General features: G+C 36.0%; 1 protein-coding gene across 1 annotated transcript in view; it reads right to left on the reverse strand.

The window, feature by feature from the left end:
• The window catches only part of suclg1 (succinate-CoA ligase GDP/ADP-forming subunit alph), a 67,593-nt gene that overhangs the window by 18,400 nt on the left and 27,766 nt on the right, over positions 1-21,427 (reverse strand). Inside the window, exons 4-8 of the mRNA XM_039751825.1 lie at positions 19,766-19,978; positions 17,222-17,279; positions 10,449-10,532; positions 9,619-9,770; positions 8,049-8,237 (exon numbers count right to left, since the gene is read on the reverse strand). Coding sequence (XP_039607759.1) covers positions 8,049-8,237; positions 9,619-9,770; positions 10,449-10,532; positions 17,222-17,279; positions 19,766-19,978 — 696 coding nt within the window. The remainder of the gene's footprint in view (positions 1-8,048; positions 8,238-9,618; positions 9,771-10,448; positions 10,533-17,221; positions 17,280-19,765; positions 19,979-21,427) is intronic.

Consider the following 21,427-nt stretch of genomic DNA (forward strand, 5'->3'; position numbering starts at 1 on the left):
CACTGGTTTCTGTAAAATTGTTAAACTACAAATGTTTGTAAATGGTATGGTTCTATGCATTGATTCACAAATATAATACAGTAACACTAAATACTCTGTGCTCATATTAAGCAAGCTAAAATGGAACTGAACTAAAATATAATACTATTTTTGTTCTTTATTGCCAATTTTTTTTGCTGTCTATTTTTGATGGAGAAAATCAATAGGTGGCAAGTAAAGTTTTGCATATGCATCATCTAGCAGTATACAATTAGTTCTGTACGTCTGTACTCCTCACAGTCAAACAACGGAAGACCTGTTGTGTTACATATAAGTTTCACATTTATTAAAGTTTTATTATTACACACTTATCCTGGGATTTTAGCATTTGTATGATGAAGGTGTTTCCATGGGCCATGGATACTTAAGAGTAGGGCCCTACGATTTCCGCAATGTGGAAAACACTGATGGAATCACAGAATTAATGCATAAAAATGGATTTCAGATTTTTAAAAACAGATATGTGCAGAATTTAGAGACTAAAAGGTGTGACCTTTACAAACAATCCCATTAAATAAAACAATTTAATAATCTGTAGTTCTGTTTTTCAGACACTATTTTCAAGTTTGATGCTTTTCAAGCGAATGCAATTCTTTATAGAAATTTGTGGAGGACTTTGTGGCCAAGCGAGTCAGACATACCGCTCAAAAAAATGGCGAAGATGTGTCTTTTCTCTTTTAAACATTGTAAACAGGGAGGTGTGCTGCCAGAAAACAAAAGCAGTCTTCATCAAACTCATTTGTCCCATGTCTTTGAGCAACATACGGACACTGTTCTTTGAAAGATTTGTGGCAATAAAATTTATGTTGTAGTTGATGAAACCACTGATAGCTGAGACCACATAGTTCTCAACATAGTCAGTAACCATTTGCCTGTATGGTAAATCTTTTACATAGGCAGTTCTAATTGTACATGAATTAATATTTAACCGCTATTAACAGTCTTTCCTGTAGAAAAATGTTACTATAACGGCACTGGTTGTTAACGGTTTCCCTTTTAAAAATCAACAACAATGTTTTTGGTTTTATTAAATGTTTTGCCTCCCGGTGAAGAGGCACATAAGGTCCACATTTGATTGTTTCGTTATAAACTCAGCACCTACAAACCTGGGCAGAAGAACAGGTTTCTCCTCAGATTTAACTAGCCCTTGAAAGCGGGTCTCTCTTTTTTCTGTTTAAATCCCAGATTAGCATCTTGCAGATTAGTTTACTTTTGCTTTGTAATTAGTTATTTTAAGGTATGCAGCAGATAAAGCTACAGATGTAATGATGCATGTTTTCAATCTATAAACATTTATCGTTTAAGAATCATTAGAAAAAATGTACATAATTACAATTACAGGTACTGAAGACCAGTACTTTTTGGCAGATGTTATCTCTATGGAGAGTGAACTTGAACTTTTCACAGGCAGCACTTCAGTCCCTTAATAACAACCAGCTCAATCTTAATGACATTTTAGCAGTGGTAACAGAAAATGCATCATATTGTCTGAAAGCATACCAGGAACTTTTAAAAGGGGTAATGCCTAACAATGTACATTCAACCTGCTTGTGTCATTTCATCAGTTTGGTGGGTGAGACCTGGCAGCACTATAAATATTTTAGTGAGGCTGCAACACTAGTGACATTGATAAAGTCTGCCTTCTTTAAGAAGCCTGTCAGGAACCCCCAAGGCAGGAAACACCAGGTGGAATAGCTGGTTCAAATCAGTAGGGTACCACGCTGAACATACTTACCTCTACAAAAAGTTCTTTCTGGCTGAGAACACATCAGCTCAGACTGTAACAAATACCCTGGACCCTAAAAGTGAAGTTAACCTTCACTTTAGAAGGATGCATCAAACTAATAACAGCTCTTAAAATTCATTAGGGCACTCACTGTCCTACTGCAGTCTCAACATACAGCATCATGGAGGATCTGGGTTCCTACCTGATGGATGGAACTGCAAAAATAAGGTTCAGTTGTGCTAGTGTGCTGTTTCATTAAAAGGAATGTAAAGTATCATTTCATTATTTCTGTTTTGTTGTAGCTGTTGCTACTTACAGTTAAAAAAAAATCAGAATCAAGGAAAAATAAAATAGTGAAAACCGAAAATCAAAACAAAATAAAACAGAATTTGAGAAAAAATAAAATGGATTCCATAGAGCCCTATTAGAGGTATTTTGCTTGAGCCTTGTGATTGCTGAATTGTGTTAAAAAAAACAGCAAATCAATTAAGTGAAAATTATGACAGTTTTTAACAAATGTCTGAATGAAATATAGAGATAATGTATGAATTAACTACTGAAAAGATCTGTGCTGGTGTCTGGAAAATTGCTGGATAAAATTCTGTTATTGCCCAAAAGGAGTCTGCTCTGCTGGGCCCTTGAGCAAGGCCTTTAACCTGAAAATTGCTCCTGGGGCGCTGTACAATGGCTGACCTTATGCTCTAAACCCCAAAGGTCATGCAAAAAGACGGATTTCCCCTTGGGGATAAATAAAGTACATCAAATTAAAAGAGTTTAAAAAACCAAAATGATCTGTATTTAGCCACTCTATTTAGACTCATCTTGGAATAACACTTCTTGATCACGGCTGGTCTGCATTTGGTTATGGACCTGTGATGCTAATTATAGTTTAGGCCAGTAAGAGGATATATTTTAATGACCCTTAGGCCGGAGTTATACCTAACGCGACACATGCTGCAGCGGACGCTCCTGCTACGCAAGCGTTGTAGTGTTTATACTTGCGCGTACTTTACGTAAATCTGGAGGAATCCACCAGGTGGCAGTGCGAGATATTATCGCGGTGAGAACATGTTTCGCTTCTCTGTGTTGTGAATTGCCTAAAACACCTATTAAATTCCGATAACACCTTACCGCAATATCTCTGAAAAGGATGCTTATTGATTAAATCCATAAATCCAGGGATGTATGTGTCCATTCCAGGAAGCATTGGGCACGAGTGAGAAACAGTCCCTTGACGAGGCCTCAGCTCATCACAAGGTGAATACAAGCACACACATACACTAGCGTCATTTTAGCGGCACCAAATCCTCAAATCTGCATATCTTTGGAAGGAAACCGAAGCACATTGTGCAATACAAGCAGGAAATACCAGCAGCATAACTCCCTACGAGACAGCAGTGCTATCGCTCCACCACCGTGACACCCCCATGTGTGTATTTATTAACAGTATTCATTATTTAAACGAAATTATATGTAAAATGTAACATACACATTTTAATGCATTCCATCATGAAAGTGATATCAAGTATAAATCTAAAGATTCTAAATGTGCAGAGAGTTGGAATATCATACATTTAATTTGTTCTGTTTGGCGATCTATTGCTGCTTTCCGCTGCTGAAGCAAAATGCCGACATACAGATGCATTCGTGGTGCTTTTATATTCAAGCGTCACATATTCCCGATCGTAATGACACGATACATTTGAAAAGTTTCACATACCATCTTTTGTGCCATCTATTTTTTATTGTTTTACTATACCTGCTGTCAGGTCCAAGAAGTTCGTAGCGATTAAAAACTGGGATGACGTTTACGACCGTCTGCTTTAATGATAAAGTAAACTACGAGGTGAAAGCGGACATTTCGAGATTAAAGCCGAAATTTCCACTTTAATCACAAAATACACATTTTCACCGTGTCCTTTATTTTTTTCTCAGTGGCTCAAATATAACGCTATACATTATGTTGCTGTTGTTAAGTTGCAAAAATTAAAACATAAAAAAGACATATATAAATGACACGATACATTTTAAAAGTCTCACATACCATCTTTCGTGCCGTCTATTTTTTTTTTTTTTTTTTTTGCAACTTCACATCGGCTACATAATGTATAGTGCTGTATTTGAGCCATTCATCAAACAGCAAAGTGCGCACATCGATCCCCGAAGGATCTCCATAGAGGCTTGCTGTCACATGTAGATAGTAAACAGAGACTCTGACGTCATGTTCCGACTTTTAGCACACTGCGCCCCCCCGACTTTTTGCTGGTACTGCAACTTCGCGCGCAGCGTCGCGTTAATTTCTGAGGACCTGCTCAGAGGACACATGAAATGAGCGCTGGGAACGCGTGGCAGCCATGATGCGGACGCGTACGCGTTCTGAGCATGAAGTATAAATGAGCCCTTAGAATTAAAGCAGACCTTTGTGCTAGTGGTGGACAGGGTAATATTAAAAAGTAGCTATAGTTATTATTAGCATGCAGATATGTAACAAATATTCAGAGTTTTTGCCTACTAAGAAGTTAAGATTTAGTGCATAAAAATGGTGCGCACATACAGTATTGGTTATTTGGCATACTTCAGCGGTACTAGTACTAATGTGGAGAATGATGACGATGATGATAAATGACAGTCAGGACTTGCAGCATCTGCATGAACTGGAGATGCATTACTTATACAATAATTCTCAAGAGCAAAAATGAAGTTCAAACACAACTACCTCAACAAAAGAGCTCATCTCTAGCTAACAAGTGTTTGAAGACTTGTTCATTCTTCAAATGAAGGCAAATGTCAGAATATGCAGAGACAACAGGTACAAATTTTGTGTTACTACTTTCTTTTTATTGGTTGTGCTCAGTGGAAAACTTAATGAAATGTATGCAGAATAAACCCCAATGCAAAAATCACTCATAACATTAAGTAACAAATATGTCCTAGGAATGCTTTGCTTTCCAATATCCTAACAGCCAGATTTACAATGAAGGTCTATAATGAAATAACAATAATTTTAAAAAGTCAGAATTCTTAGAAGGAGAAAAAAGAAAAACGACTGGAATTAGAATTTTTAGAATTAAGTAGGAACACAAGGACTGAACAACATTCAGCTTAGAGTGCCCTATACGCATATGCTTTCTGCTCAAAAAAGCTTTACATTTTAAATTATTCCATTGAATATATCTTTCTATTATAAAAGGAAATCTTGAGACGAGACTTTTCAGAGAGATAATTTCAAATCCCGCAAGACAAGACTTTGCCAAGAGATTTTGACAAGCCCCAGCCTCCTCTCAACCATTTACAACCACACCCATGGTCCAATCACCTCTCATTCATGTGAATGCTATTGTCAGACACAAATTTTTACGTTTTCCTCAATTTAATACAAGACGCACAAATTATTAATTTCCATCAATGTAGTCCTTTTCTGGGCAATAATTTTATACATTCTAGATGAAATGTCAACGAATAAGCAAAGAAGAAAGTGCAGCATGTCGAAAAGAGGCCCAAAAGCATTGGAGAGAAAAGAATTCAAAAAAGAATAATAATAATCTAAGTGCAAATTTGGAAAATAAGGAAAGTAATACTCAGCCCAGACCAAGTGGAATGAAAAACCTAGCAGGTCCACGCGGGGTCGGAAATAAAAAAAAAGATGTAGAAGACAAAGTAGAACGTTGTAAAGAGGTTCAAAAACGTTGCCACAATACACATGCAGAGCAGGTTAGAGATTATGAAAGTACTAAAATTCGAAAGTCTCAAAAAACTAATAGTAAAGATCTTATTAGTGCTAACAAATAGAAATTATTACTGAGTGAAATAACGGAACAGCAAAAAGAGATTGAATATATGGACATACATGATATAGCAGAGGTATGTAGATATTGTTTGGCTTTAAAGTTTAAAGTTGGAGACTTGTAGATCGTCTAATTTGTGTTGCCATCAGGGAAAAGTAGTGTTTCTTCCTAATGAACAGGTGTATCCGTGAGAATTAAAAGATTTGTTATTTGGTTAAAGTATTATCCACAAACACTACAGACAAAATATCAGAATCTATAATAATCTGTTCACGTTTACCACATTCAATGCTCAAAACATAGATTTACACAATTCAGGATCATATGCTATGAGAATCTATGGTCCCGCAGCAATTAAAGCTACTACAAGTTTAATTTCAAAGAAAACACAATTTGGTCAGGTTTATATTTATGATCACAGAGAAGCAATGCAACACGAAAAGAGTTAAACGACTGGAAGTATTAGAAATTCTACAGCCAATAATAGTATTCGTATTAAAACGTTTACAGTTTCCTATTAGAATAGCTTTTGCTATTACAATTAACAAATCACAGGGACTAGCACTCAAAAAAGTCGGCTTATTTATTAGCGAGAAAGAAAACATATTCACTCACGGCCAGTTAAATGTTGCGTTGTCACGATGCAAGTCCAACCACGGAATCAAAATTCAATGCGATATTGAGGAAAAGTTAATTCCAAATATTGTTTTTACTGAAGTGTTACAGTAAAAGTTTAAGTTTCAAAAGTATTTGCGTATTAATTTCAAAGCCAAACACAAAATGTATAACTCATGTAATAAATACCTCTAATGCAACATGAAACATAATTTTCAATTTACAGTAATCCCTCGCTATATCGAGCTTCGACTTTCGCGGATTTTATATGTAAGCATAACTAAATATATAACGCTGATTTTTCGCTGCTTTGTGGGTTCTGCGGACAATGTGTCTTTTAACTTCCTGTACATGCTTCCTCAGTTGGTTTGCCCAGTTGATTTCATACAAGGGACGCTATTGGCGAATGACTGAGAAGCTAACCAATCAGAGCACGCAGTTAAGTTCCTGTGTGCTGAATGCAGTGTTAACCAGGAAGTCTCGTCTCGCTCATTCAGCATCAACATGTTTCACTGTGTAAAAGAGTTAACTTTTGTGCTCTTTTGTGTTTATCTTTGGGCATAGTCAAGCCCTTCATTATGGCTACAAAACGATCTGCTCCTGCTGCTGCTTCAGGGGCCGTGCCCAAGCACCAACGGAAGATGTTAACGATTGCCGAAAAGGTAAACGTTTTGGATATGCTGAAGGATGGGAAAAGCTACACCGCTGTAGGCATTACGGCATCAATGAGGCTACAATTCTTTTTATTTAAAAAGTAGGAACGGAATATAAGATCTATAGCCACAGTGTCCTTTTAACCAGGGTGCAAAACGAGTTGTAAGTGGATGTAATAAGGCAGTAGTCTGGATTAGTCGGGATTTGGATTGAAGACTGCCAGAAGAACAACAATGGCAGTGCTACACAATTGCCTGAAGTGGCTTCTTTAGAAGGGCTGTAACACTCTCCTTTGTTGTGCAGTAAAATTAAACTCATTGTTATCGGACAAGTCATCGTGTCATTGGTGGTGAGTAACCATAATTAATTTTCTACTTACAGTACTTAGTACATGTGCGTACGTTTAGTGTCACTGTACACAAATTTACTGTATACTATTTTTCTTGCATTGTACGTATTTATTGCTGGTGTATTTATCGTAATGGCTGTAACATATGTGATATCGGAGACACTCGATATCTTTAAAATAATATTGAGGTTTTACTGTATATAAACAGTGTGTTTATATACATGATTTCAATGAATCTTACCTAATATCTAAGAGAATACAAAGGGATTATACTGTATAACTGTGCGGGGAATATTTATAAACAGTGTGGAAGAGTTTATAAGGGCTTAAAATATATAAAAATAACCATACAAACATATGGTTTCTACTTCGCGGATTTTCACCTATCGCCGGGGGTCTGGAACGCATAACCCCGCGATCAAGGAGGGATTACTGTATTACGTTTTATTATTTTTTACTTTTGTTTATTACATGCTGTAATGTAAAATAGTTTGCTCTATCATGCAAATGTAACAGTTTCCATGAAAATAACAATCTGTTTAAATTGTACATATGCTCCACGATACACAAGCGGTAGATTCGGGAAATGACTAGCCCATAGGGCCCACACGGGGTTGGCGAGCGAAGCAAGCAGGGGGCAAAGCCCTGTAGTATTTTAAAATATTAAACATTATAATCTCAATTACAAGTAACAGTCCTAATACAAATGTAAGGGTCTATCTCACAAAGTATAATTAAGAGCTAAAGTTAGGTAATGTATGACTCTGTGTGTTAGATATACTAAAAATAAAATGATGAAATACAGTTCCTCCATTAAGTTATATTGTTACATTTAGTTAAAATAATTCTTTTATTATTCTGAGTTTATGTTTGTGCTTACTTTGTACATGGTGCTTCCTAACTGTGCCGGAGACATACTGACTACTACACCAGCTTGTTGCAGAGCAGCGATCTTCTCTTTAGCACCTCCTTTTCCTCCTGCAATTATAGCTCCAGCATGTCCCATTCTCCTGCCAGGAGGAGCTGTCAGACCAGCGATAAATGAAACAACAGGCTTGGCACTTGGACCCTGAAAGAATATGTACAATGGCAAGTATTTCAGATTAATGAAAAAATGTATATTATAAAACAAGTATATAATTAAATAAAAAAAAAAACAATACATGGGTAGAAGTGGCCAACCAAAATATCAAATATTTCATAAAACATATAACAAAACAATTAAAAGTAGCAATACTATATTTTGAACAAAAAGCCATCTATTGACAGAGCCAATTTAGTCCACTTCAGTACTACAGAAGACGGCTCTGATGCTAGGGACTTACACTGGCAATTGGAAATGTTGACGGTTCGAATCCCATAAATGCCAAAAGGGACTCTGCTCTGTTGGGCCCTTGAACAAGGCCCTTAACCTACAAGTGCTCTGTCCTGGGTATGACATTAATCTGCATCCATCCCTGCATGTAAGTCCTCCAACCTGCAGGGAAAAACTTGGGGAATGGTGGCAGAATTGGCACTCCTGCCACCATAAAAAACCTCACACTGTTCCACTCCATCTGAACTGGTTCAAAAATGTCTATATATAGGATGTGAATATAAAATGAAAAAAATGAAGTCACTATACTTTCAGTCGACCCCCTTACTGTGGCTTTCAGACTAGATGTAAATCTGTCACATGAAGAACTTCAGAAATCTGAAATATCTATGTGAATGTGAGAACTTCACACTATCAATTGAAGCTATGAGGCATTAGCACCCAGCAATGTGCTGCTGCAGTTAACAGGACCAATAAACAAACTGCACTATTGGTCCTTCTGGCTTTAATCACTTCATCCAGCATAATTCTAAAAATGGAAAATGATTGACGACTGGAAAATCATTGCCAACACTAACACAAAAAGGATCCTACCCTGAGAAATGAAATACACACATTACTCTTATATCTGTGGTATCTCAAGTTGTGAATGAATACTCTGGAAAACACATTTCACCAAGCTGGTTAGGTTTGAGACTTTTGTTGCAAGTTGGTCTCACTGACCGCCACTGTTTGTCTATAGGTGAGATGCTTTTTTAAATATATAAATTATCCTTCACTTAACACTAAAAATATCTGGGGAAAATCAATGTACACAATGACCGTGAAAAAAAAAAAACTATATAATAGCCAATACGCTGTTAGGACTAGCAGATAAAAACAGTGTTATTTGCGAGAATTCACCTTTGCTTTAAAACCCCTGCACCCCTGTGAAATGCTGAAAGGAAAGCACTACTCTTATTCCACACCCAAACACTCCCCCACACCAGTATGCTGGACAATAACCAATCATAAGCAAAATCCCAATGGGCTTTTTTTCTGTGGAAAAAATTAGTTAGATAGTTATTAGATTAGGATAGCTATAAGTTATATAAATCTGTCAATTATCAACAATGCAAAATAAAATTTTGTTTACAGAATTGTGTTCCTTCAGGTACTCTGCAGCATCCTCTTCAGCATTGCCTCCAATTTCTCCGATTAAAATAATTCCTTCAGTTTTTGGATCATTCAGAAAAACATCAAGACAATCAATAAAGTTTGTTCCATTAAAGGGATCTCCTCCAATTCCTAAAAATTAGACAGATACCAATACTATAACAATGAAATAAAACATGTTATCAAGCAAATGAGACAGCCAATTCCTACAAAATTGTACTTGAAAACTTTCAGCACATTAAAAGGAATCATCATTTGGAAACCTGGATTTTAAATGAACTGAAAAAGGAAAACAAAAATATAACAGTATAACTATATACAGTTGTTATGGCCTGGCAAAAGGATGGTACTATAACTTCAATGTGATACTCAGTGTTTTCAACAGTATGTTTTCAGGTTTTGAAATTCATATCTTGCTAGCTTGATTCTATTTTTTTCTTCTTGTATCTTCTTGTGCTGATAATATATTTTTCATTTTTGTTTTAAAAGAATAATACAAAATACTTGTCAGAGTTCTTCTGTATTTATCAAATAATATTGTAGGTACATGGCACAATCAAATGAAAGTTCCAAGCAGTGACTTTTAAACAGCACTGGAAATAGGCTAGCGTGGGACCACTGACCTCTATTGTAAGAGATTTAGTTAGCACCCTTCTAATGTACCTGTATATGTATAGGTCCAATACAAAGTTCCTAAATTTACTCTTTCAGAATTTTTGTAAAATAACACCTCTGACACCATATCAATTTTTAAAGCTCTTCAAAAACAGCATTATACTACTAAGATCAAAAGTACAATCACCATCTCACCAACACACAAGGACTGTCCAAGGCCGACTTGAGTGGTTTGATGGACAGCTTCATATGTCAAAGTTCCAGATCTTGAAACAATCCCTATAATGAAAAGTTTTATTTGGTCATTTTCCAATAGTAAAAACAGGTGGAACAAAAACATCCGGTCTACACCACACAAGTTCATGCTGCACATAAATAAACAATTTTAATTTTCCTTTCAGTCTAGGACCTGGCTAAAAATCTGTTGGTTATTTTTGACAATCAACATACAGGTAAATGCCTTCTTTGCTGTTCTTAACTGTAAAGGAAAATAAATCACCTGAGCAAGTATATCTGTGTTTTATTTATGAAGTTAGAAGTGTCATCATTCTTTCTAAGAAACATTTAAAATACGAACTGTATATTCGTGAACTTTAAAGTTTAGTACCACATCAAACTGCAAAAGTGTTCTTAATGTGAAACACTGATTAAGTACATTCTAAGTAAAACTCATGATAGGCAAGGTAATCACTTACATATTTACAGACATTTAATGTGTCCTGTACTGTAAAACACAATGAAACTGTGCAATTTGTTATTAAAAGGTTAACAGCAAATGCACAGATCCATATAAAATAAATGTATTTACTAATTTACATTGTGATGCTACAGGATTAGCGCCACACCAAATATATTGTGAGGAACACAACACCTTCGTGAGAGATTGGACATGCATTATTCTAGTACACAAAAGTCAGTTGCGTCCTTTACACAAAGGAAATTTTAAATTTCCTGTAAACATTAAAGACACTATTTTTGGCACTGTTACAAGACCCCCAAAAAAATAAAAACCATTCTATCTTTAGACAGTTCTTGATAAGGTACTTTTGATGCAAATTTAACATCAGACTTACTATGCATCCAATTTTTAATGAGAAACAGAAAATATTTTAACAGTTTAAAAAAAAAAAAATCACCACAGAAAACAAGAACAAAAGTGGATGAATGACCTTGGGCTAAGTGGGCTCACCTCATATGAGTAACCATTGTCACACACGTGCGCATGGCTGGCAGCTAAAGGGCTACAATGGGTGTCATTACATGCCAGATCAGGTGGTGACAGTATTCACTGATCCCTTCTCTGTTCCTCTGCAGACCAGTCAAAGAATACCCTGTCTGGGTCTAGGGATGTCACTTCAGGTTCCAGCCATTCTGACATCACACCCTCTCATCAATTCCACAGCGCTCACAGGGCGGCTTCGCAACCTGAGCGGGCAGAACAGACAGCTTGCCTATCCCAGGTGGGACGTGTCACTAAACTAGTGCCCACCCGCCACAGAATGGAGAGCATGACAAAGCAAAAGGGCAATCACACAAATTCCCCACACTGTTTCAAGTATGGAGAGATTGGGTATATCATTCCTTACTACCCTCTACTCGTCAGGCTTAAGGACTGTAGCTGGGCAAGGGGGTATTGTACACTTGCTAATCCTCTGTCTGTCTCTTCCCTGAACATGAATGGTACTAATTAATGGTATAATGTGACAGCTTTGATAGATTCCGGTAGGGACATTTCCATTGTTGCTCACCATTTTGTGTGACTGCAACAATGGCTGGATGGTATGACCAGTCTGATCTATATCCACAGCGAAACCTGCTGGTATAGGTCTGCCTCTTGTATCATCAATTACAAGAGCTTGGTAAGGGCATGTAGGTTGCAGTCCTCTGGAATCCTACTTTTCTGGTGATACTCGAGCGAGACTAGTTTGATAGTAAAAGCAATTTTCCAGAACCCACTAAAAAATGTCTGGACCTAGTAACAAACGGGGATACTGTACTTTGTCTTAAGCTGCCTCCATGTCCTGTTTACAGACGGCTTCGAGGAATCATGTGGCCATTCAGTGTGACATGGCAATTACATCTTGGGATAAAACCACGCCCATTGAAGTTGACCCAGACACTCTCTCTAGATTACCATTTCAATTCAGACAAACTCCGGCCTCCTTTAAGTGGTAGCAATAGAACAATGATTCCCTTACGTCTGCGAAAAATGCAGTAGTCCTGGTTAATGGCTAATGTCCTAAACAAATATTTTCTCTATCGGGTTGCTGAGTATGAGGGAAGTGCGGACATTGTTGCTGGTACCACAATCTTACCAGTGGGAAGTCTATGAGTTAGCACACACCCACCTCCTGAGAGCCCACTTGGGGACCAAAAAAATCTCCTGAGTGCATTAAGCTCTGATTTTATTAAATTGGAATAAATGAGGAGGTTTGATGCTTTTGCACTTCTTGTCTGGAGTGTCAATTGTGTCAAATTTCTAAAATGGACTGTGCTCTTCTAGTCCCCATTCCCCTAACTAACATTCCCTTTAAATATAATTTAGTCCTCATTGATTTTACAACCCAATATCCCAAAGCTGTCCCTCAGCTACTACAAAAGCAATCACATGGGAATTGGTAGGGGTCTTTATGAGAGTGGCATCCCTAAAGAAGTCCTCACAGACCAAGGGACACCTTTTACTTCAGATGTTCAAGAACAGTTGCTCAAGATAAAGCATTTAAAAATCTCGGTATATTATCTTCAAAAACTGGAGAGGTTTAACCAGACCCTACAACAAATGCTGTGCAAAGTGGTCAGCAAGGATGGAAAAAACTGGGACTAGTTACTTCTCCTCATATTATTTGCCTACTGAGAAGTCCCCCAGGACTCCACAGGTTTCTCATCATTTGAACTATTATATGAGTGACAAATTCAGGGCACACTGGATATTCTAAAAGAAGATTGGGAGGAGAAGGCATTTCCCACCACAAATATACTAGAATATACCATGCAATTACATGATATATTTGGAAAAATTCAACATATCCTTAAACAACACATGGAAAATGAGCAAGCAGCACAAGCCTATAATTAATGTGGCACATCTCTTTGGGATTTCTGGCCAGGAGACTACATCATGGTCCTTGTTCCCACCTCCCATTCTATTGGTCCATTGGCAAAGGCCCTAAGAGGTTAAGGAGAGGAAAGTACTCATCGATTATTTAGTGAAAATGTCCAATCATCGACCCAATAAATGGGTGTATCATGTAAACCTACTGGTTCCCCCTACGGACAGCTCCTTCCACTATCAGCTTGTAAAACAACCCTGAAATCCGGACCCAGTTTGACAGCCAAACAACTATGCGAGCTTGAATCAGTTATCCTGTCAGTCCCTGAGGTTGTGAGCAAGAAACACAGATGGACGTCTCTGAATGCCCAAGACATTGTGACTGAGCATGGGGTGATTGTCTGAGAATGCCCATTCTCAACTCCCGGAGGCAAAGATGGAAGAAATGGAACTTGAAATCACTGCATGCTGGACTTAAGGTGTGACAGAGGAGAGTCACAGTCCCTTGTCCAGTCTTATTGTCTTGATTCCTAAGCATGACAGAAGTTGGAAGATTTGCAGTGATATCCACTGGGTAAATTAGGATTCACAATTTGATGCCTACACAATGCTGCGAGTAGCTGGCATCCTTGAGCGACTTGGCAAGGCTGAGTTTTTGACCACAATTGACATGACAAAGGGGTACTGGCAGGTCATTACATGCCAGACCATGGGATGGCAGGTTCAATGATCCTTTCTCTCTTTGCTATGCAGACCAGCCGAAGGAAATCCTGTCTAGGTCTAAGGATGTCACTTCCAGCCATTCTAGTGTCGCTTCCATTTCCAGCTCACCTATATAACCGCCATTTTCATTTTGTGCCACAGTTCTGCTTTGACCTCTAATCTTATGTAAAGACCTGTTTGGTTTTTTTTTTTTGCCAAATATTTGTGGCAACCCCAAATCTATTTCTGTCTTTTGCATTCTCTTTTATCTCAACACTATTTAATAGTTTTATGGTTTATTTTTCAAATATTTAATTTGATTTGTGTGCTGAATATATGAATGCCATTACTTGTGTGTAAACCTCACAATAAAACCATTCAATAAACTGCATTAAAGGCTAATGATTTTAATTGTTATTTAATTGCACAAATTCTTCTCCTGCAGAACTTGACAATTTACATGACACTCTACATGCACAGCAAATTTCACCCATTCCAAAGCAATATCCATGATTGGGCAAAATTACTACAGATAGGAATCATATTGGTTATAAAGACGAAAGAGTGTTATAAAAGAACAGAATGTTGCTACCAATCTAATTGCACAACCTCAAATCATTTACTTTCATATTTTTTAATGTAAATCCACAGTGGTCATGTCCAAGTCACACAACGTTTACAGATGAGTAAGAAAGCAAAATTTAAAATTCATTGTGCAAGTGAAATTATCAAGTTGCCACTATAATAAGAGAGCAAAATATGAGGCACTGCTATCTTCAGAAGCACAGCACCTTCTTTCTATCTTATCCATTGGAGTCTGAGGGCAAGCACAGGAAAACTAAGGCCCTGAAAGCATGCAATGATCACAGCAGGAAAATACCCATTTACTTATTCAACAAGAACTGCTACATTGAGACTGGCTAAGCACAACAAAGCCTTCACTGATGCAGGAGATATAAAAAATGTTGTATAGCCCTTTTATTGGAATTTGCCAGTGAAAATATTATTGCTTAGCCCACATACTAAAAACTGGAGATGGCATACCAATCTCTCCCACACTAAACAAATATGTGCTTTCACTATGTGTGTTACACTTTAGTTGTTGCATTAATGAACCCTTACTTTGGCTTCAAACACACAAATTTAGTTTTTGCCATCTGAAGTATGACTGTTTGATCAGCTAAATATCACTAAATATATTATTCAGCAACTGCATACGGTAAATCCTTGCTATTTGATTATCAAAATTTTCTTATCAGTAATAATAAAAGTGGTTGGCGACAATTGCAGTTTAATCTCATCTACTCACAGATAAAGTCCTCACTGCGGGCCACAGGATAGAGCTGAAAATTCCAAGAGGCCTACTGCAGATGAGTGACACATGAGAATGAGTATTAATGGGCCTGTGATGTCTGGGGTTGCACATGCACTACACTGAATGGTTCAACATGTGTATACCCGGCACCGAGAGGCATGGGTAAGCCGTTGAACCTCATTCATGATGGAGACCAGTGCTGTTTCCACGGATTACACCCCTGCTCTTTGTACACATCACCCATTGCTAAAACTGCTTGGATGGTTTAGTGAGGTCTGCAGATCAGTCCAGCTGAGATGCCTTGTGGTGTTTGATGCAGAACCTAGCAGATGATCAAACTTGACTACAGAGGAAATAAAAGTCCTAACAAGGTTTTGGGAGGTGAAATAGTGAAAGGATCATTACCGAGACTCAAGGGGCAAAGGTGGAATGTCGGTGCACCTGCCTGACCTGTCTCTACCCACTGATCCTTACCCTGAGTTGGCATATCACCCTATTTTTTCCACAAAATCAACACTTCACTATCGATATTTACTGCATTTTTCAAGAATATAATATCAAAAGATAAAGAAAATTGACCATACTTCAGTGAACGAGTCTAATTTTACAGATACTACATAATTTTATTATAAGTGAAATAAATGTGTTAGTGGAGGAAGATGACTTGGGGCCAGAGAAAACTTGCACACAACCCACATCTGGCCTGCAGAAAGCCAATTGATAATCATAGCTAAATCCTGTGCCTTTTAACTGTAAGAATAAACTAAAATATCATTATTCTTCCATAATTTAAAGTAGCATCACTTTATAGCAAATCCAAAGTGAAAAAGTAATTTGAAAAGAGTTTATTGTAGACCTAGTACTAACATCAACATTGAATGTGTTTGTGTGTGCAAAGTCATAGGACAAAAGAACAGAAAAATATATTACCTACAACATATGCATTGCAAAAACACATTCAGACAGAGTTCACTAATAGTTTCACACAAGTACACACAGGCCAGGTGTGCCAAATGGTCAAAGAAATAATGTCAAAACCAGTACAGTTCCGTTACTGATTACACAGATCATTCCTTACACATTTAAACCACCCTCCCTCCCCTCACAACTCAAGAAAGGGTATGTGTACCTGGGTGATGTATAGAAGGACTTGATAAACTCTAAGGTTGCCAAGTACATCACACCTCTAACCTTAGAATCAATGCCTTTTCTGAAGTTACAGACATGGCTTGTCTTAAACTACACTTTAAATATACCAAAGCCTGATCGGCATTTAGACCTGCTATGGATGAGAAGACTTTTTCACATTAATGGGAACCTTTTGTCATGTATTTAAAGGGAAGATTAATGGAATTAAGCTTTCTCCACTGTATCTTATTTGTAATGCCCTTTGATTTATGACTGTAAGCTTATTCCATTTCTTCAGCTGTATGAAAAAATTGTGACAGTTTTGAAGTTTCAGTCTATTTATGCAGAGTGATGTGTTTTACATTTAACTTGAAAAGTTGCAGTGTTTCTCTGGGTGAAGCAACGCAATTCACCTAAGTGGCAGATAATGAAAATATGTTACCCTAATTATTGGTGTATTCCGAGTTTAAAATAAATTGAGACATTTTAATTTAATACTTTCTCCCAATCTATAGATTATAGAACATATTGGAAAGCTGCAAGTGTTCATGCAACACATGCCATTTTATCAGTGTTTCACCTATTCTCATTTTCAGCATAATGAAACAGCTCAATTAGTATGTGTGCTGTTTAAATGTATAGAAAGCTGGTAAAGAAAATATCTACACATAATGAGGAAGAATCATAATTATAACTGTCATGTAGCTGTATACAAATCATAAAATAATATAATTTTGTATACAAATCATAATATAAATAAATAAATCCACATACCAATTCTCCCTTTCTTATGAATGTGGCCTGGCATAATACCAATCTTGCATTCTCCAGGCTAATCAAATTAAGAAAGAAAACAAATTGCATTTTTGTCAGAAAATATTCAAGATTTCCTGTTTAAAGCAATATTAGATTAGATAAACTTTATTAACCCATGGTGAAATTCACATGCATACAGCAGCTAAAACATAAAATACAAGGATACAGAATCACAGAAAAATACAATCAATCAACCAATAAATAGTAACAATATATGCACTTTAAAAAAAAAATGCATTCATGGAAACAAAACTAAATACACTGTAAAAGAAGGTATAAGGACAGTAAAGGCATTTTACTGATTCATTTATAGTGCTGTTTGGAAATTTGTAAAGCCCTAATGAAAATATTAAATTGTTGTTAAATTTAGACAACCTGATGAATGCGCTGGAAGAAAATATGGAATGACAATTAAAGGTAAATGTGGATGTAAGTCACTTTTTAATTCACTAAGTCCTCAGCAGCTATAAAAAAATCCTTAGGTTGCTAATCAGTCTACTGAATGTGCATGTAGGATTTTTATCTCACTGATCTTTACAAAACTGGTTCATATTTGATTTCCATTTTACAGCAAAAGGTTCTAGGTCTCACAAAAATTGAGGGCTTTGTGTTCTCCACTACAAAATTTGGCAAGGCTGATTATGATGTTCCCTCAATGATCCTCTTCTGTTAAACATTCATATGAGGTTTAAAAGAATACACCACCCACATATGATATTTTTTACATTTTACTTACCTCATGTAGTTTGTAGTGGGGGCCAAGAAAAAAAAAATCATCTCATATTAATTTGTGGAGAATTAAAGACCGGTTTGTTCACTAATGGATGAGTAAACAAGTAGCTTTGTGAGAATGGCGTTTCCCTGTTTACATTTAATGCAGACAGTTTAGAAAGAAACTGTTAATAGTATTTTAGTAAAGAAATGCATACATTTTACATGTTTCATACAAATGGATATTGGACAGGTAGATGATTATGTGACATGAGAGGTTACAATTTTTTTTCATAGGCTTTTTTTTTTTTTAAACATTGCTGGGCACTGTATAGAGTTGGTACACCTACCACCATGTTGAGTTTCAATATTCAATGGTTCATTTCTCTACGAACACATGAGTTACATTTTATTTTTCTCAGCCAGCACTAGAAACTACATGGGGTATGTAACATTTAAAAAAATCACTTTTGGGTGGGAACATTCCTTTAGGAATGTCTAAATGAGTCATTGCAGAAAGCTACATCTATGTAATTATGATAATGCAACACCGTATTAAGTTTTTGAGCATTCTTTATATTTGTAATTAAACTGGAACAGCATTAAAAGAAAAAGGTTTGTAAAAACCTGGTGCAGCAATTTGGAAGCTAAATTAATTTAAATCCTTTTTATTGTACACAATAGTAACTGTTTCATTGTCTTTATCTATTGATGCAAGTCATATTATGTAAAGGTTGACATATTTTTGGGCTGTAGCATGTGTTGTGGTATATGAAACTGGGTAGGCTGGTCACTGAAATGGCCCCCAGCTTTTCTTATTACATATTTACTAAATATGCATTCAGGCTCACCAGAGAATTGCAAAATGAAATATGTACTAAACACTTCATACAATAGGTACAGAAGAAAGTACATAACAATCATAATTTGCTCTTAAATTTTATGAACATAATGCTAGCCTACTTTTGATATTCGTCAAATTTTTTCTAGCTGTGTATTTTTTCCAAGTAAGCAAACATATTTTTTAAGGAATCTGTGTAACAAATACAATAACAATTCTTCTAATAATACTCTATACAAGTTATATTCTACAGGTCACTCTGCTTGATAAGAGGAACAACAGATGTGAACGCATTGATAAGCACTGGTTTCCTTCAAAATGAAGGTTCTCAATCCAGATAGTGTGTCTGAGACTTACAACAAATGTTAGACAATGTATAAACCAGTGAGAAAATCTGTTAATCTGCTCAAATTAAAATGAAATGTAACTGATATTTACATCAAATACTACAATATTAAATTTAAACATCTTTTAAATTAAAGATCACAAAAATTATCTTTATCACTTGTATTAACTTGATATTTAACCTCTGCATTGCAGATATTGGTGTGTGTATGTTGATTTAATTACAGACTGTGTTTATTTTATTCTGTACTACTCTTGTTTTGTTCATTTTATTCACTACGCAGCCACTCTTGTTTTGTTCATTGTTAGTTTTGCTTTTTTTTTTTAACCTCACAAAAGCAAGTTGCATTATTTTTATTCATAAACTTTGAAATACAGGACTAAATTAAAGTCACCAATTTTGTCCTCAATTGTACTTTACAACTTCTTGAACTTTTTTTTTCTATCATTAGGCACAACTTACGTTTACAAATAGTGTGAAAACAACTGTAGTCAAATAACAGGAGATTTAACCAAAATTATGTAATTAATCATGTCTTCTATAACCAAAGCCTAGTCCCACTACTTTGTTTTCCCATTTAAATTAAAAAGGAATAAAGACTTACATTTATCACTCCTGGACAGTTGGGACCAACAAGCCTGGATTTGCTCTGCCTAATCAATTTGTGTTTTACTTTAACCATGTCCTGCTGTGGAATGCCTTCTGTGATGCAGACCACAAGTGGAATTTCTGCATCAATAGCTTCGATAATAGCTGCAGCTGCAAAAGGTGGTGGCACATAAATGACAGTGGCATCAGCACCTGTTTTATCCTTAGCCTAAAATAAGAAGGAGAAAAGAAAAACTACATGATGACTATGGCCATTTTAACTGCATTTAAACAGTTACTATGAGGTCTAATAACTAGGCAAAATACTTGAAATGCACAACAGTAAACATACATTTTCTACAAAAAGTATTCACCTGCTCCCTTGGACTTTTTCATGTTTTACTGTTTTATACAACTGAATCACAGTGATTTTACCTATAGTTTTTTAACATTAGTCATCTGATAAAAAGTCAAAGTGAAAACAAATCTCTGATTTATTACAATTATGAAACACAACTGTTTAAGCATTTGCCCCCTTCAAGTCAATATTTAGCAGAAGCAACTCTGGCAGCAATTATAGCCTCAAGTCTGTGAGGATAGGTTTTTATCGGCTTTGCATATCTGGACACTGCAATGTCTCCCCAGTTGCAAAACTGCTTAAGCTCTATCACGTTGCATGGTGACTGTAACCAAACAGTTATTTATATGTCAACCTACTCTTAGTTGGAGTGAGTTCTGAACTCTGAATTGTCTATCCTAGGATGTTAATTTTTTTTTTTTTTGTTTGTTTTTTTAAAGTGATTACTCTGTAGCTTTGACTTTATGATTTGGGCATGTGGACGTGATGGAAAAAATATTCTCTTAAGTTACAATTCTCTTGCAGACTGCAGTAGGTTTTATTACAAGATTTTTTTGTCATACTTGACAAAGGAGATTTTTTGGATGATGTGTAATATTTGGCACACAGCATTTATTTGGATGACTAAAAAAGCTATTTTTTTGTCTCTTCAGAACTTCTGTTGACTTGATTTCTAAATCTCCTGCTGAAATGTCGGGCATAATTTTTTTCCAACAGTGGTTTTTCTCATGAAAAACACGCTGACTGCACACTAAAACCAATTGGCTGCATCAGTTTTGATTTTGGTGTGTCACAGTAACCAATTATGTTGTCTTTAATAATTGTTATGAATTATGTCAATTTGTAAACATCTGTTTTTACTTTGGTATTTAGAGTGTTTTTCTAATAATCAATGTCGAAAAAGTTTAATTTATTACACTATGATCAATGTTGTAAAACATTAAAACAAAGTCCAAGGAGATAAAAACTATTTATAGATACTGTAACATTACATAAGAAAGGTTTTCATATGGACAGGAAATTCAGCTAAAAATACCAAATCAATGTCATTTCTTCTAAGCAGCCACCATATCATTTCTGCAATATGCAATCAAAACCTTCAAGAGTAGTGAAAAATAATTTTTACATCTAGAAATAAGTCAAAAAGCTATGAGCTACATATGAAAATATGACCTGGACTGAAGAATTGTTTGTTATTAAATTACTAAGACTTTGATAAAGATAAGTAGACAGGAAATGAGAATGTGATACACTTTTTAAAAAAGGTATGATTAAAATGTTGCAATTGAAATGTTTCCTATAAGGAAAAAGTAATACCAA

This window comes from Polypterus senegalus, chromosome 4 (assembly GCF_016835505.1).
Source record: "Polypterus senegalus isolate Bchr_013 chromosome 4, ASM1683550v1, whole genome shotgun sequence".
Taxonomy (NCBI): Eukaryota; Metazoa; Chordata; class Cladistia; order Polypteriformes; family Polypteridae; genus Polypterus; species Polypterus senegalus.